Source organism: Lissotriton helveticus, chromosome 7 (assembly GCF_964261635.1).
Source record: "Lissotriton helveticus chromosome 7, aLisHel1.1, whole genome shotgun sequence".
In the NCBI taxonomy this organism is placed as follows: Eukaryota; Metazoa; Chordata; class Amphibia; order Caudata; family Salamandridae; genus Lissotriton; species Lissotriton helveticus.
This window is the reverse complement of record NC_136068.1, coordinates 639,770,229-639,784,337: the sequence shown is the minus strand read 5'-3', so window position 1 is coordinate 639,784,337 and position 14,109 is coordinate 639,770,229. Positions and strand designations below refer to the sequence as shown.

General features: G+C 47.1%; 1 protein-coding gene across 3 annotated transcripts in view; it reads left to right on the top strand.

Moving 5' to 3' along the window:
• The window catches only part of LOC144768881 (uncharacterized), a 993,034-nt gene that overhangs the window by 547,387 nt on the left and 431,538 nt on the right, over positions 1 to 14,109 (top strand). For all 3 annotated transcript variants that reach the window (XM_078652892.1, XM_078652890.1, XM_078652891.1), the window contains exon 8: positions 765 to 815. In XM_078652892.1, coding sequence (XP_078509018.1) covers positions 765 to 815 — 51 coding nt within the window. The remainder of the gene's footprint in view (positions 1 to 764; positions 816 to 14,109) is intronic.

The following is a 14,109-nucleotide window of genomic DNA, read 5'->3' as shown; positions in this document are numbered from 1 at the left end:
GTTTTTGTACCGCATATATCCTGAACGCCTACAGTTCAAAATGCTCTTATATGTAATCTTGAAGAAAAAGGAGAAAAAGTGAAATGAAATAGTTGGCTAGAATCACACAATTTGGTCAAGTGAGGAAGCCGGGATTGATCCCAGGTTTTCTGGTTTCACATTGTGCAATCCTATTTCATTTCAATTCAATAATCCTGTTGCTTCCTTTTACTCTTGACTCTCCCAAGATAGTGATAGCAAGCATATAAGTCTTACCCCAAGGTGTGGTAGAGGGATAGTGAATAGGATACAGCACAGCACAACAGTGTTGTCAAATCTGACTCTTCTAGAGACTAATGGCTTAATTTAGAGGGCAGTATGGAAGGAAACCTTCAAAAGATCTCCATTTCTCACTAAACACACCATGTATATGCTTTGCTTCCCCCAACTCCCACCTTATCCTCACCTTTCACCACCCACCCTCCTCGCAAAGTCCCTCTCTTCCTACCCAGCAGGCCTCAATGTGTCCCTCAGGCGCACCACAATCCATTCTTTGTGGCACCAGGGAAAATATTTGAGATTGCCTACGATCTAGCAAATAAATGCTATAAAATTATTTAGGCATGATCTTTTTCCTGCTGCTTTTTAATGTGTTAATGTCTGAAAAGGTAGAAGCATTGCAGAGCTAGTTGTTGCAATGGTGCAGGTGTCTTGTGTTGTGATTAATTTAAAATGTTTTAGCCCTTTGAGCAGACATTCTTACAATGGTTTATTGATGCCCGTAGGTCTCCCACACCAAAGAGCAAACATAAAAGTAAAGAGAAGAAGCGACGAAGGTAAGCTGCGCTTGCTGCCCAATTTTCATCTGATTTCAGTAAACATTCTTGCTTTTCCACAGTGTGAATCTCTTCAAGATTTACATTGTGTGAATTTAGTGGTTGAGTCTGGAATTTTATTCTGTCTTTCTAAAGTGTTTAAGGCATTATCCATTGGTGGACTTGTGGTGACTCAATATGACATTTAGTGTTAACCCACAATTTCCCAGTACATGACAACCATTTAAAATTATTTTCTAATGGTAGGTTCAAGAGCAGCTCAAAGGTTTTCACTTAAATATTTGTGTTCGAGGAATATGAGCTGCAGATTACACACTGTGCATAGACGGCCACCTATTGTTGGGCCCGGATGTTTGCAGTTTGTTTTTGTTCTAGAAGGTCTTTGGAAGTCACAGGATAGGTGACTCCTCCTTTGGATCATACTGCGCATGGGCATCGGCTCCATCCCCAGATTGTTTTTTTCCACCACCGGGCTCGGATGGGTTTTCAGCGCTCCGTGTTGGTACAGATTTCCTTCGACGGACAATCCTCACCAGCTTTGACGGTATTGTTGCGAACGCGTTTTCCAGTAGACGCTACTCTTCAACTCCGAAGTCTTTGATTCCGGTCGTCGACTAAGGCCTTCGGGCCTAACTAGGCCTCAACTTCCAGCTCATGGAAAGGACGCCATTTAAGAGGTGTCCTCAATGTGGGTCGAAGTTTCCCCACACCGATCTACATGAGGTGTGTAACCTTTGCCCCTTACGGGAGCATGAGGCCAGAGACTGTTCCGCTTGTGTCTCTTTCCGCTCCGAGACGACGATCCGGGACCAAAGAGCTCGGAGAACAACGGCTCGTTCATGAGCTCATATTCCAGACGACATCTTCAAAGAGGGCATCGACGTCCCAGAACAACAACATGGCATCGACAGGAACTCCGAGGCCGAAGATTCCGAAGTAGAGGACATCACTCCAGCACAGAGGGTCGTAAGTAAGAGCGTAGACCCCGACCCTTCCTCGACACATTCCAAAAAGGCTTCGGTCACACCCTCGGGCTCGGGTGCACACCGAGACACTGCTTCCAATGCCCCGCCTTCGGGCTCGGCTAAGAAGCCCAATAAGCCTTCAGGCGACTCTGGCCAGAGTCAGCCTGCCCACGGTGCCGGCGCACATCTACCGGCACCGAAAACGATACCATTGTCTTCCTCCACGACGGCATCGAAACAATCGGCACCAAAACCTAGTGTTAGCTCCTTGGCACCGAAATCACACTCTGACCCAAGCAGACCTGCTTCGGAGTCGAAAAAATCGGATTCGAAAAACCCATTGGAGCCGAAAAAAACAATGGAACAGAAAAAATCATCTTAGCCGAAAATGGCACATACTTCCCCGGCTAAACACACTGCCAAACAACTAGCTTCAAAGCCAAAAGAAGCTCACAGCTCGGTGCCAAAAAAGTCCTCGGCACCAAAGGATCTGCCTCCCGCAGAGGACTTATTTCATCCAGACCCTGCACAAAAAACTCTGGTTAAGGATCCAAACACTGGTTGACTAACTCTTAATTCAAAGAAACGACCACTGGACATGCCCACACCGGTTCCTCATCCAGAGAAGGACATTGCTACCTCTCCTCTAAGGATTCATTCTCCTCCTCCCTCTCCTCCTCCACATATACCATCACCTCCTCCCCACCACATGCCTCCCCTACACCTTCTCCCATAGCAGATAACAGGGATGATAACTCTGACACAAGGTGTGGTGCAGATAGTGAGCCACCAGAAGACACTATGAGATTTAATCAACTAGTACATAGGGTTGCACAATACCATGGGATTGAACTACATACTGACCCTGTAGAAGATTTCCTAATGGATACCTTTGACAACGCACAAAGGTCCGCGTCAATTTTACCCATGCTTAAGGGAGTTATTAAGCATGCTCCAGAAGTCTTCAAAGACCCAGTTAAATCTCGGGTCATCAACCCACGAATAGAGAAGAAATATAAAGCTGCCCCTTCAGATCCAGCATGTATTAAAGGCCCAGCACCATTAGACTCTCTTGTAGTCTCTAATGCACGCAAAAAAACAAATTTGCAAACATCAGGTGAAGCTCCCCCACCAGATAAAGAGTCTAAGCTCCTTGACGCATCCGGTAAAAGAACTGCGTCACAGGAAGCAAACATGGCATATTGCCAATACACAAGCATTACTGGCAGGATACGACAGGGCACATTACAATTACTTAGAATCATTAATGCAGCACCTGTCCGATGAGTATAAAAACAGGGCAAATGAGCTTATACAGGAGGGTAAAAATATCACAAACACCTCTATTTTTTGTGCACTAGAGCAAATAATACCAGTGTTCTGTTGCATAGACACGCCTGGCTACGCATTTCAGGGTTCAAACCTGATGTCCAAAGTGCCATACTCAACCAGCCCTTTGAGCGACACTTATTCGGACCTAATGTGGACATATCCCCTGAAAAGATGAAAAAGGATACCGATACAGCCAAATCTATGGGAGCCTTGCAGTTGCAGGCTCCCAGACGTTCATTTTGCCGCTCATCTTACAGGGGCACCACTCTTCAGACACACCCTCTACTTACAAAGCCCCCACACAATCCACCTATAGTAAGGGCTACCAAAGAGGCAGTTAAAGAGGTGGTAACAAAGGCAGAGGTAAAAACAACTCCCACTCTGCCTCCACCCCTGCCCAATGACTTCCCTCCCCTTTCCCCGCCGCATTCCACTCCAGTCGGGGGAAGGCTACAACAATACCTGACAGCCTGGAAAACATCACGTCAGACAGGTGGATGCAACAAATAATTCAGTCAGGTTACTGTCTCGAACTAACCTCTTCCCCCCCCCCCCCCCCCCCCCTCCCTCCCCCCAAACACCACTCATACAGCATCCAATATCACAAGAACATTTGATACTGCTCAGACAGGAGGTAATATCCCTCCTGCAGAAAAATGCAATAGAAATTACACTGCATCAGCAGAACAAAGGAGTATACACCCTGTATTTTCTAATTCCAAAGACGGACGGATCTCTGAGGCCTATTCTAGACCTCAGACCCCTACACCTGTACATACAATCAGACCACTTTCATATGGTCACACTCCAGCAGGTCCTTCCACTCCTTTTACAAAACGACTTCCTTGCCACTATAGATCTCAAGGACGCCTACTTCCACATTCCTATCCACACAGCACACAGAAAATATCTCAGATTTGTACTAGACAGGCACCACCTCCAATTCAAAGTACTCCCATTCGGAGTCACAACAGCACCAAGGGTGTTTACCAAATGCCTAGCAGTAATAGCAGCACTTAGAAGAAGACAGCATATTCACGTCTTCCCATACCTAGACGACTGGCTCATAAAAGCTAGCTCATACAGCCAGTGTACAACACACACACACCACAATTCAACTACTCCACGACTTTGGATTCACAGTAAATCACATCAAGTCCCATCTGCAACCGTCCCATGTACAACAATATCTTGGTGCCACAATAAACACCGTATTAGCACTAGCCTATCCTTCTCCAGCCAGGATAATTAGTGTACAAACTATCCTAACAAAATTCAAACCGCTACACTCTCTTCCAGCTAGTGTGTTCATGCAGCTCATAGGAATGATGGCATCTTGCATATTCATTGTACCTCACGCAAGATTACAAATGCGTCCATTTAAGAGTGCTTATCCAGTATTAGGGGTGTCTTTCATAGATTCACATGCCTGAATCATTCCCCGTCGTCGAGACGGGAGCCTCCGGTACATAGAAAAGTAATCTCCTATAGACATACATAGAGAAAAATAGGCCTAAGGGCCTCACCTTAGTAGCCTATCCTTGTCCTTATGTAAAAAAGGACCAAACTCTTAGAGCCAGTCAATCGGCTATCACCTCCCTCTAGAACCTTCCTGACAGGAGCCTCAGTCTCTCAGATTTTCTACCGCACGTTGTGCTAGGGAGTCTCCAACCTGAGTTCTCCTCGGGATCTCTTCAAAACCAACTTGTTCACTTTTTAAAGTGAGTGCTTGCTCCAAAATCTCGAACAGGATTACTTCAAACCCTTCTCATTGAAGTAAGTGATTGATTTCTTCAGAATTCTGGCATGTCAGAATCCCAGAAGAAAGCCCTTTTCAGGGCCTGTTCTTCATGTGGAAAGAAAAGGCTACATGTGGAAGACAAGCATGACCTGTGCTTATATTGCCTTTATCCTGACCACATCCCTAAAGACTAAGATATGTAGGTCTTTCCCTAACTAGACCTTGAGGGACAGAGAAGGTCGACTGCTCATCTGGCTGGATAGGCTTAAAAAGAGGGAAAATGTGGATTCCTCAGAGGGAAGCTTTTCCATGATCTCAGAAGTCTCCCTGAAGAGGCCAAGGGTGGAGTCCCCTGGCCCCTCAGACACTCCTCCTAGGAAGATACAAAAGAAGTCTTCAGAGGCAAGATCGTCAAAATCTTCAGTGTCTGATAAGGGCTCTCAGGCCTTTAAGAAGCCTACGCAGTCATCCAGTAAGCTTGCGACATCCTCGACGCAAAAAAGAGTTTTGACGCAAGTTTCCGTCTCCACGATGACTGTGTCGACGACGACAGCGTCGTCGGTTTTCTCATAGAAGACAACCACTCCATCGTCGTCATCTGGTAAGCCTATTCCATCTATAATACTGCTGAAGCCGTCGTCGACGAAGACCTCGACGACGAAGATGGGCACGTCGACGACGACATCGTCGATGAAGAGTCTGCCGTCGACGGGAGAGTCGACGACGAAGACGTCGAAGACGACGAATGAATAGTCGACGAGGGCATCGTCGACGAAGATTTCGTCGACGAAGAAAGTATCGTCTACTGAAGCGCTGTCGTCGAAAGTCATGCCGTCGACTAGGGTACCGTCGACGGGGGGATCGTCGACGGAATTAGTCATTATCGAACCGTGGAAGAAATCCAAGCTGATAGAAACGTCGTCTTGGACCCTACCACCGTCGACAACACCAGGGACGACGGCAGGGGCTCCTGCAAAAGGTCCTGTGTCTGGCAAACTGACTAAGAAGCAGATTACGCCAGAAACAACGTCACCAAGTAAGGTGCAAAGTCATTTGCCCACGGAGATTCTCCAGAGTGAAGAATCTGAAGAAGAACTCCTGGAACAGGCTACTTCAATTTCAGACCTTCATGTGAAATGTCAGAGCACAGACGAAGAACAGGAGGAGATGAGCTACCAGGAACACTCTTTCCAAGCTCATGTTCGTACAGATGTTACCCCAATGGTATGCCTTCCTGCTTCAATTGTGGATGACCTTAAACACCTTATCCTGGACTACAAAGAGCTCTTCCCGGAAGCACCGACAACTGAGACAGGGGGCCCGACGCCTGCTACAGATACACCAGCGGCAGCCCCAAAACAGACACGGCCAAATACTCAGGCCCACCATGAGAAAGTGCCACCTCAGGTGATAGACTCATCAGAGGAGGAGGCTGAGGAAATGGAAGAGGGTGAAGTCCAAGAGGATCAGACGGATCACGAAGAGTATGTGGCAGCTTCACCCCAACCGCGCCAGTCAGATTCACCGCCAGTGGACATTGGCGGTTTCCATAGAATAGTGGAACGAGCAGCGAAATGATTTCATATGGAGATGGAGTCGACTGAGACCGAGTGCTTCTTATATGATTTTAAGGAGCAAACAAAGAAGATAACGAAATCTATCCCAATAATAGACTTTCTCTGGGACCAGGAAAGAAACTGATGATGACGCCGGCCTCTGTGCCTGCGGTGGTTCCACGCCTGGATAAGAAATACAAGGCTCCCACCAAGGCGGCAGCTTGCTTTCATGGGCATCCGAAACCAGATTCGGTTGTAACCCAGGCGGCCCAAAAGAATTCTCGCAACCCTTCCTCTCCTTTGTCAGCCCCACCGGACAAGGAAGGAAGGAAGTTGGACACCATCGGCAAATGGTTTACAACGACATCGGCCATGACCATCAAGGTGGCCAACTCCATAGCCCTGTTAGGGCGTTATAATCGCCAGCTTTGGGAAGATATAGTCCCATATATAGCAGAGCTGCCAGATACAGTTCAAGAGGAGGTCAAGGCACTACTTACGGAGGGTCAAACCTCGGCAGCTGAGATCATTGATTGTGCCATAGATGGAGCCATGACGGGCTTTCGTCAACTAGCTGGGGCAGCAGTCCTGCGCCGTCAGGGATGACTTAAGGCAACATCATTCAGACAAGAAGTGCAGACGAAGGTGCTGGACATGCCCTTCGACGGCCAACACCTTTTCGGAGACAAAATTGACGAAGCGCTCCAAACAATCAAAAAAGACACTGATACTGCTACAGCACTTGGTACTTTGCAGGCAAGGAACCAGTCCTTTCGAGGTAACAGATCCAGGGGCCAGTCCTCCTACAGGGGGTCCTTTCAAAATAGGTCCTCGTATTCCTATCAGAATAAATCCCAGTTCCAACAGAAGCAGCAACAAGGTCGTCAGACTTCTTACGGGAGATCAAACTTCCGCGGCAAAAACCAGAGGAGGGGGCACTGGCGGACGCCAGTGACCGATTACTCCAGCCAGTCCAGCAACTATATCCCTCATTAAAGATTGGGGGAAAATTGACCCATTTCCTAGACAATTGGCATCTCATCACCACAGATCGTTGGGTACTCCAGTTAATAAGTTTCGGCCATTCCCTGGAATTCACCACCATCCCACCTGCAACACCTCCCCGCAGGCTTCCGCACAAACATCTACGACTGCTGCTCCAGGAAATATCTGCGATGTTGAAGAAAGGAGCGATCGAGAGAGTTCCATCCTCTCAGAGGGAGGGGATTCTATTCCCGCTTCTTTCTTATACGCAAGAAGGAGAAAAAGTGGAGGCCCATACTAGACCTCGTTTTTGGCCACTATAGGTGTGGCAGGGTATACTCAGACATGAGTCCCTTTCTCACTGCTCCATCAGGATTCAAGCAAGCCGGGCCGAAGAGGCTGAAATGCCAGAAACCGGTCCCCGGTAGCTTGTCTCCTTTCTGGTGAAGAATTGGCTTGGTAGTTTGGTCTGCCCTGTTCCCATGATGCACTGGGCCAGGGACAGACTAATTTGCATATAGCCAGGTTCTGAGCTGGGATGGGGCAGTGAGATAAATAACAGTGATGGATCAAGCCCTGATCTTTGGACTGGGTAAGAGTGGTCTGCTTAATTCAGACACTCTGTTCATCACCACCCCCTTTTCTGTATCATACTAGACCTCAGAGCACTCAACTCTTTCCTGAAGAGTCAGTCGTTCAGGATGGTGACGATCCAAGAAATACTAGGCATGCTGGAACAAGGAGACTTTATGACATCTTTGGATCTCCAGGATGCTTACTACCACATCCCAATACTCAAGGGGCACAGAAAATTCTTGAGGTTCGAGGTGGCAGGACAGCATTACCAATTCAAAGTCCTACCGTTTGGCCTCAAATCCGCACCACGGATTTTCACCAAGTGCCTTTCACCTGTGGCAGCTTTTCTCCGTCAAATGGGTCACCAGGTCTTCCCCCTACCTCGACGACTGGCTGGTAAAAGCACCTTCAGCTGCAGTTGCGACCGAATCCTCCAACGCCTGCACCAATCTCTTTCAGCAGCTAGGATTGACTCTCAATCACGAGAAATCCTGCATGTCCCCAACAAGTAACATCACCTTCCTTGGGGCGACCTTAAACACAGAATGCGCAAGAGCATTTCCTTCAAAGGAAAGAAAAAACAAGATAATATCTCTGGCCACGGCTGTGGCGTCAAGGAGGTCCCTAAGAGTTCGAATTTACAAATCACTCCTAGGCATGATGTCTTCTTGTATACTCCTCATCCCGCACTGCAGACTCAGGATGCGCCTATTGCAAGAAGCCCTCACAAACCAATGGACACAGAGTACAGGTTCTTTCGAAGACATAGTGAAGATAACACCACAAATGTCCAAGAGCCTGGAATGGTGGAAAAATCACAAGAATCTGTCTGTAGGTCTGCCATTCCTACTTCCAGCAGCACCTCTAGTGATCACCACGGATGCATCCCTGGCAGGCTGGGGAGCTGTTCTCCAGGACCTTCAAATAAGTGGCAAATGGACACATCAGGAGAAACAACTCCATATAAATCTTCTGGAACTGAGAGCCGTGTATCTGGCACTGAAAGCCTTTCTACCACGCATCCAGAACTCCCAGGTGCTCGTCAGAACGGACAACACCACGACGATGCACTATCTCAACAAGCAGGGAGGAACGCGTTCGCTCACTCTATCACGCGAATCGCAAAAGATTTGGAACTGGCTTGCACTCCATGGGATCACGCTCAAAGCGGACTATGTCCCGGGCAAGGACAACACCATTGCGGACGCCCTAAGCAGGCAGAAATCCCTCTCCCACGAATGGGAGCTCGACGAGGGTACGCTGGATCACATATTCTCATAATGGGGAGTCCCAGGAATCGACCTGTTTGCCACCAAGGAGAACGCCAAATGCCCAAACTATGCAAGCTGGCGTCCCCAACCAAGGTCACTCGGAAATGCTCTTTCCATCGGTTGGTTCAGCGTATTTGCGTACGCTTTTCCACCATTTCCGATGATTCCCACGGTTCTCAGGAAGATGAAGGCGGAGCCTTGTACCCTGATCCTAATTGCCCCGTTCTGGCCGAGGCAGCACTGGTTCTCGGATCTGCATCGCCTCCATCAGGACACCGATTCGTCTGAAGCAGCACCCGAACCTGCTGACAATGTCCAACGGGCAGGTGCGGCACCCGAACCTACAATCGCTCCGGTTATCGGCCTGGCTCCTGAGCACAGAGAGTTCTGTCATCTAAACATCCCGCAGGAATGCAGGGATGTGCTGGCAAAAGCAAGAGCGGACAGTACCAACAGGACGTACTCTCTAAAATGGAAACGGTTCTGCATATGGTGTTTAGAGAACGGCCTGAGACCACTCCATATCACACCCGAACAGATATTGCCATATCTACTGCTCTTGGCACAGTCAGGATTGGCGCACGCATCTATAAAGGTGCATTTGGCATCCATTTCACGATTCACCAGGACTTCCAAGGGACCGTCTCTTTGGTCCAATAGACTTATCAAACAATTCCTAAAGGGACTATATAGATCCTTCCCAAGACCTAGAAGGATCCCACTGACATGGCACCTCAATTTAGTCCTCACCCAACTCATGAAGCACCCCTTTGAGCCCATTCATAGAGCACCCATCAAGTACATCTCATGGAAGACGGCTCTGCTGCTCGCTCTAACGTCTGCCAGGAGAGTCAGCGAGCTACAGGCTCTATCCATTCAGGAGCCCTTCATGCAGTTCAAACAGGACAGGGTGGTGCTGAGGACAAATCCCAAGTTCATACCGAAAGTGCCTTCAGACTTCCACCTTAATGAGCCGGTGGTTCTACGTTCCTTCTTTGCGAACCCTACCACCGCAGCAGAAAGAACGCTGCACTCCTTGGACCTCAAAAGGTGTATAAAGTTTTACATGGACAAGACAAAGAGCTTCAGGAAGTCATCACAGCTATTTGTGGCCTACAGTAGGCCAAGGATGGGTATGCCTCTAACGAAACAGAGCATCTCCAGGTGGATCGCCTCAGCGATAGCATTCTGCCATGACAAGGCCGGACGGCCTTTGAGTGCTAATGTTCAAGCGCATTCCACCAGAGCAATGTCCACATCAACAGCGCTTTTCGCTGGAGTGCCGATTTTGGACATATGTAGAGCGGCGACGTGGAAATCACCGCACACCTTCTCCAGACACTACTACCTGGATGCTGAACTTATGCAGGATGCAGCAGTGGGCCAGGCGGTGCTTCGCCATCTATTCCAGTGAGGTGAGCCTTCCAACATCCCGCCATCCTGGTATGCACATCTTACTGTTATGATATATTGATGTATGCTACTGTTTCAGAGTCGCAGGATAATAGGTGTATTATCTAAAATGACTATATAACATGATTACATCAGAAATGTGCATAATATATTGCTGACTACTCTGATTCAGGCATGTGAATCTATGAAAGACACCCCTAATACTGGATAAGAAACGCGTTACTTACCTGTAACAGCAGTTATCCAGTATTGGTGTCTTTCATAGATTCACATGCAACCCTCCCGCCTCCCCTGGAAGGACTCACGTTCTCTCTAACTATATTACGCCTACCTAGCTTGGTGCGTACGAAAATCTGAGAGACTGAGGCTCCTGTCAGGAAGGTTCTAGAGGGAGATGATAGCCGATTGGCTGGCTCTAAGAGTTTGGTCCTTTTTTACATAAGGACAAGGATAGGCTACTAAGGTGAGGCCCTTAGGCCTATTTTTCTCTATGTATGTCTATAGGACATTACTTTTCTATGTACCGGAGGCTCTCGTCTCGACGACGGGGAATGATTCAGGCATGTGAATCTATGAAAGACACCAATACTGGATAACTGCTGTTACAGGTAAGTAACGCGTTTCTTAGCACGCCAGTGGAAACAGGCTTGCGGTCAACTAACAGACCTAGTGTTGGTAGACTTGGACTCATCGCTCTCTGCAATGGTGGAGCACCAAAAACCTTTCAAAAGGCCGACCATTCCTAGAGCCAGTTCCTCAAATAGTCATAACAGTGGACGCATCGCTCGCCGTCTGGGGAGCTCACCTACTGCATCACACCATGCAAAGCAGGTGGACACCACAATAAGTCTTTACACATCAACCACCTGGAGTTACTAGCTGTATTTCTAGCCCTGAAAGCATTCCAAAAGCAAGTATCAGACAAAGCGGTCTTAGTCTTCACAGACAATATGACAGCCATGTACTACATACACAAACAAGGGGGGAACACGCTCTCTACAGCTCTGTTAGCGCAGCAGATATGGAGATTGGCTATACCACTAAAAATCTTTCTCTTAGCCCAACATGTTCCAGGAGTATGAAACACCATAGCAGATCTGCTAAGTCGACAGACACAGCAGATCCACAAATGGGAACTTCATCCACAAGTTCTTCAACCGTTCTTTCAGCTGTGGGGATAACCTCAGGTAGACCTATTCGCTACCCACAAACGCAAAATGCCCAAGCTTCGCCGCCAGATATCCACACCGGCTGTCCAAAGGCAATGCAATATGGATGAACTGGTCTGGCAAATTTGCGTATTCTTTTCCACCTCTCCCACTACTTCCGTTAGTGATACGCAAACTACAGCAACATTCCCTAACACTCATAGTTGGGCCAGACAGCAGTGGTACACCACGCTGCTGCAACTTTGTGTTACCACACCAAAAACTATGCCCATCTCCACGCCTATTAACGCAGAACCATGGAGAGATCAGACACCCGGACCCAGCTCAGCTCAACCTAGTGATCTGGCTCCTGAAGTCCTAGAGTTTGGTTACCTTAACCTCCCTCCAGAATGTATGAACGTTATTAAAGAAGCTAGATGTCCCACCACTAGAGCATGTTATGCAGGAAAGTGGAAACTTTGTAATATACTGTCAAAACAACCACGTCAATCCTTTAGATGTCTCTTCAACACATCATAGGATACCTATTACACCTTCAAAAATGTAATTTAGCGTACACGTCTATCAGACTGCACCTTGCTGCCATTGCAGCATGCCTACAAAATAGACCACATTCATCTCTTTTTAGAGTGCCTGCCATAAAGGCTTTTATGGAAGGACTCAAAAGAATAATCCCTTCCAGAACACCACCTTCACCAGTGTGGAACTTAAACATTGTTCTCACACGGTTAATGGGACCTCCCTTTGAACCGTTACATAAATGTGAATTGCAATTCCTAACTTGGGAAGTAGCTTTCCTAGGAGCTATTACTTCTCTCAGAAGAGTTGGTGAACTACAAGCATTCACCATTCCAGAACCCTTTCTGCAAATGCACCATAATAAAGTGGTTCTCCGTAGTAATCCTAAATTCCTTCTAAAAGTAATTTCAACCTTCCATCTAAATCAATCTGTTGGGCCACCCGTATTTTTCTCGCAGCCACAAACAGTCGCAGAAAGAGCTCTTCACACCTTAGATGTCAAAAGAGCATTGCTTTACTACATTGAAAGGACACAAACTTTTCGTAAGACAAAACAACTTTTTGTGTCTTTTTCACCACCACATAAGAGGTAACCCCATATCAAAATCTGGGATAGCTAGGTGGATTGTCAAATGCATACAAATTTGTTACCACAAAGCTAAACGTACGCTATCTATTCCTCCTAAAGCCCATTCCAGAAAAATAGGGGCTTCAATGGCATTTTTAGGGAGCATTCCCCATAACGACCTATGCAAAGCAGCTACATGGTCTACACCGCACACATTCACAAAACACTATTGTGTAAATGTGCAAACTAAACAAGCTACTGTGGGCCAAGCTGTACTAAAAACCCTGTTTCAAACCACTGCAACAGATACTGGTGGCCACCGCTAAATGTGGGGACTGCTATACAATCTATGCACACTGTGTAATCTGCAGCTCATATGCCTCGAACGGAAAATGCTACTTACCAGTATGCATCTGTTCTTGGCATGTAGAGCTGCAGAGTTACACACGCCTACCCGCTTCCCAGGCTACCTTTATCTGTTCCAGTATTATCTTAATTAGATACAAATTACATGCACATCTTTACTTTTCTTGCAAAACGCCATCACTCCCCTAATGGCGGAAAACAATCTGGGGATGGAGCCGATGCCCATTCGCAGTATGATCCAAAGGAGGAGTCCCCTATCCTGTGACTTCCAAAGACTTTCTAGAACAAAAACAAACTGCAAACATCCGGGCCCAACACTAGGTGGCCGTCTATGCACAGTGTGTAACTCTGCAGCTCTACATGCCAAGAATAGATGCATACTGGTAAGTAGCATTTTCCTTGTTTTTAAAAGAGACAGCAAAGATAGACCTAGAGATTGGATTATGACATTAATTTTTCCTCTGATCTTTGACTGATCAGCGACTTATTACCTAACTCAGATTTACATTTTTTATGATTTTGCATTTTAGTAGAAAGCTGTAGTCTGTTAACAGCTCGGAAGATAAAAAGCACACACCAAACGAGGCAGGGACAAGCTTTTCCTCAAGGGTGCAATACTGATAAGGCAGCAACAGGCATTAACATTGAACATTCACAGCAGGTACCCGGGAAATTAGGGCAGCCTTTCTTCTTGCGGTGAGCACAATATGCACTACCCAATGCCTCCTAATGATTTCCTAATTAGTTGTCTCTTTTTGCTCTAAGCACCTGAGCTTGTTCTGAAGTAACTGTAGTTTAAAGTTTAAAAGCTTTAGTTAATGCTGCATTACATCA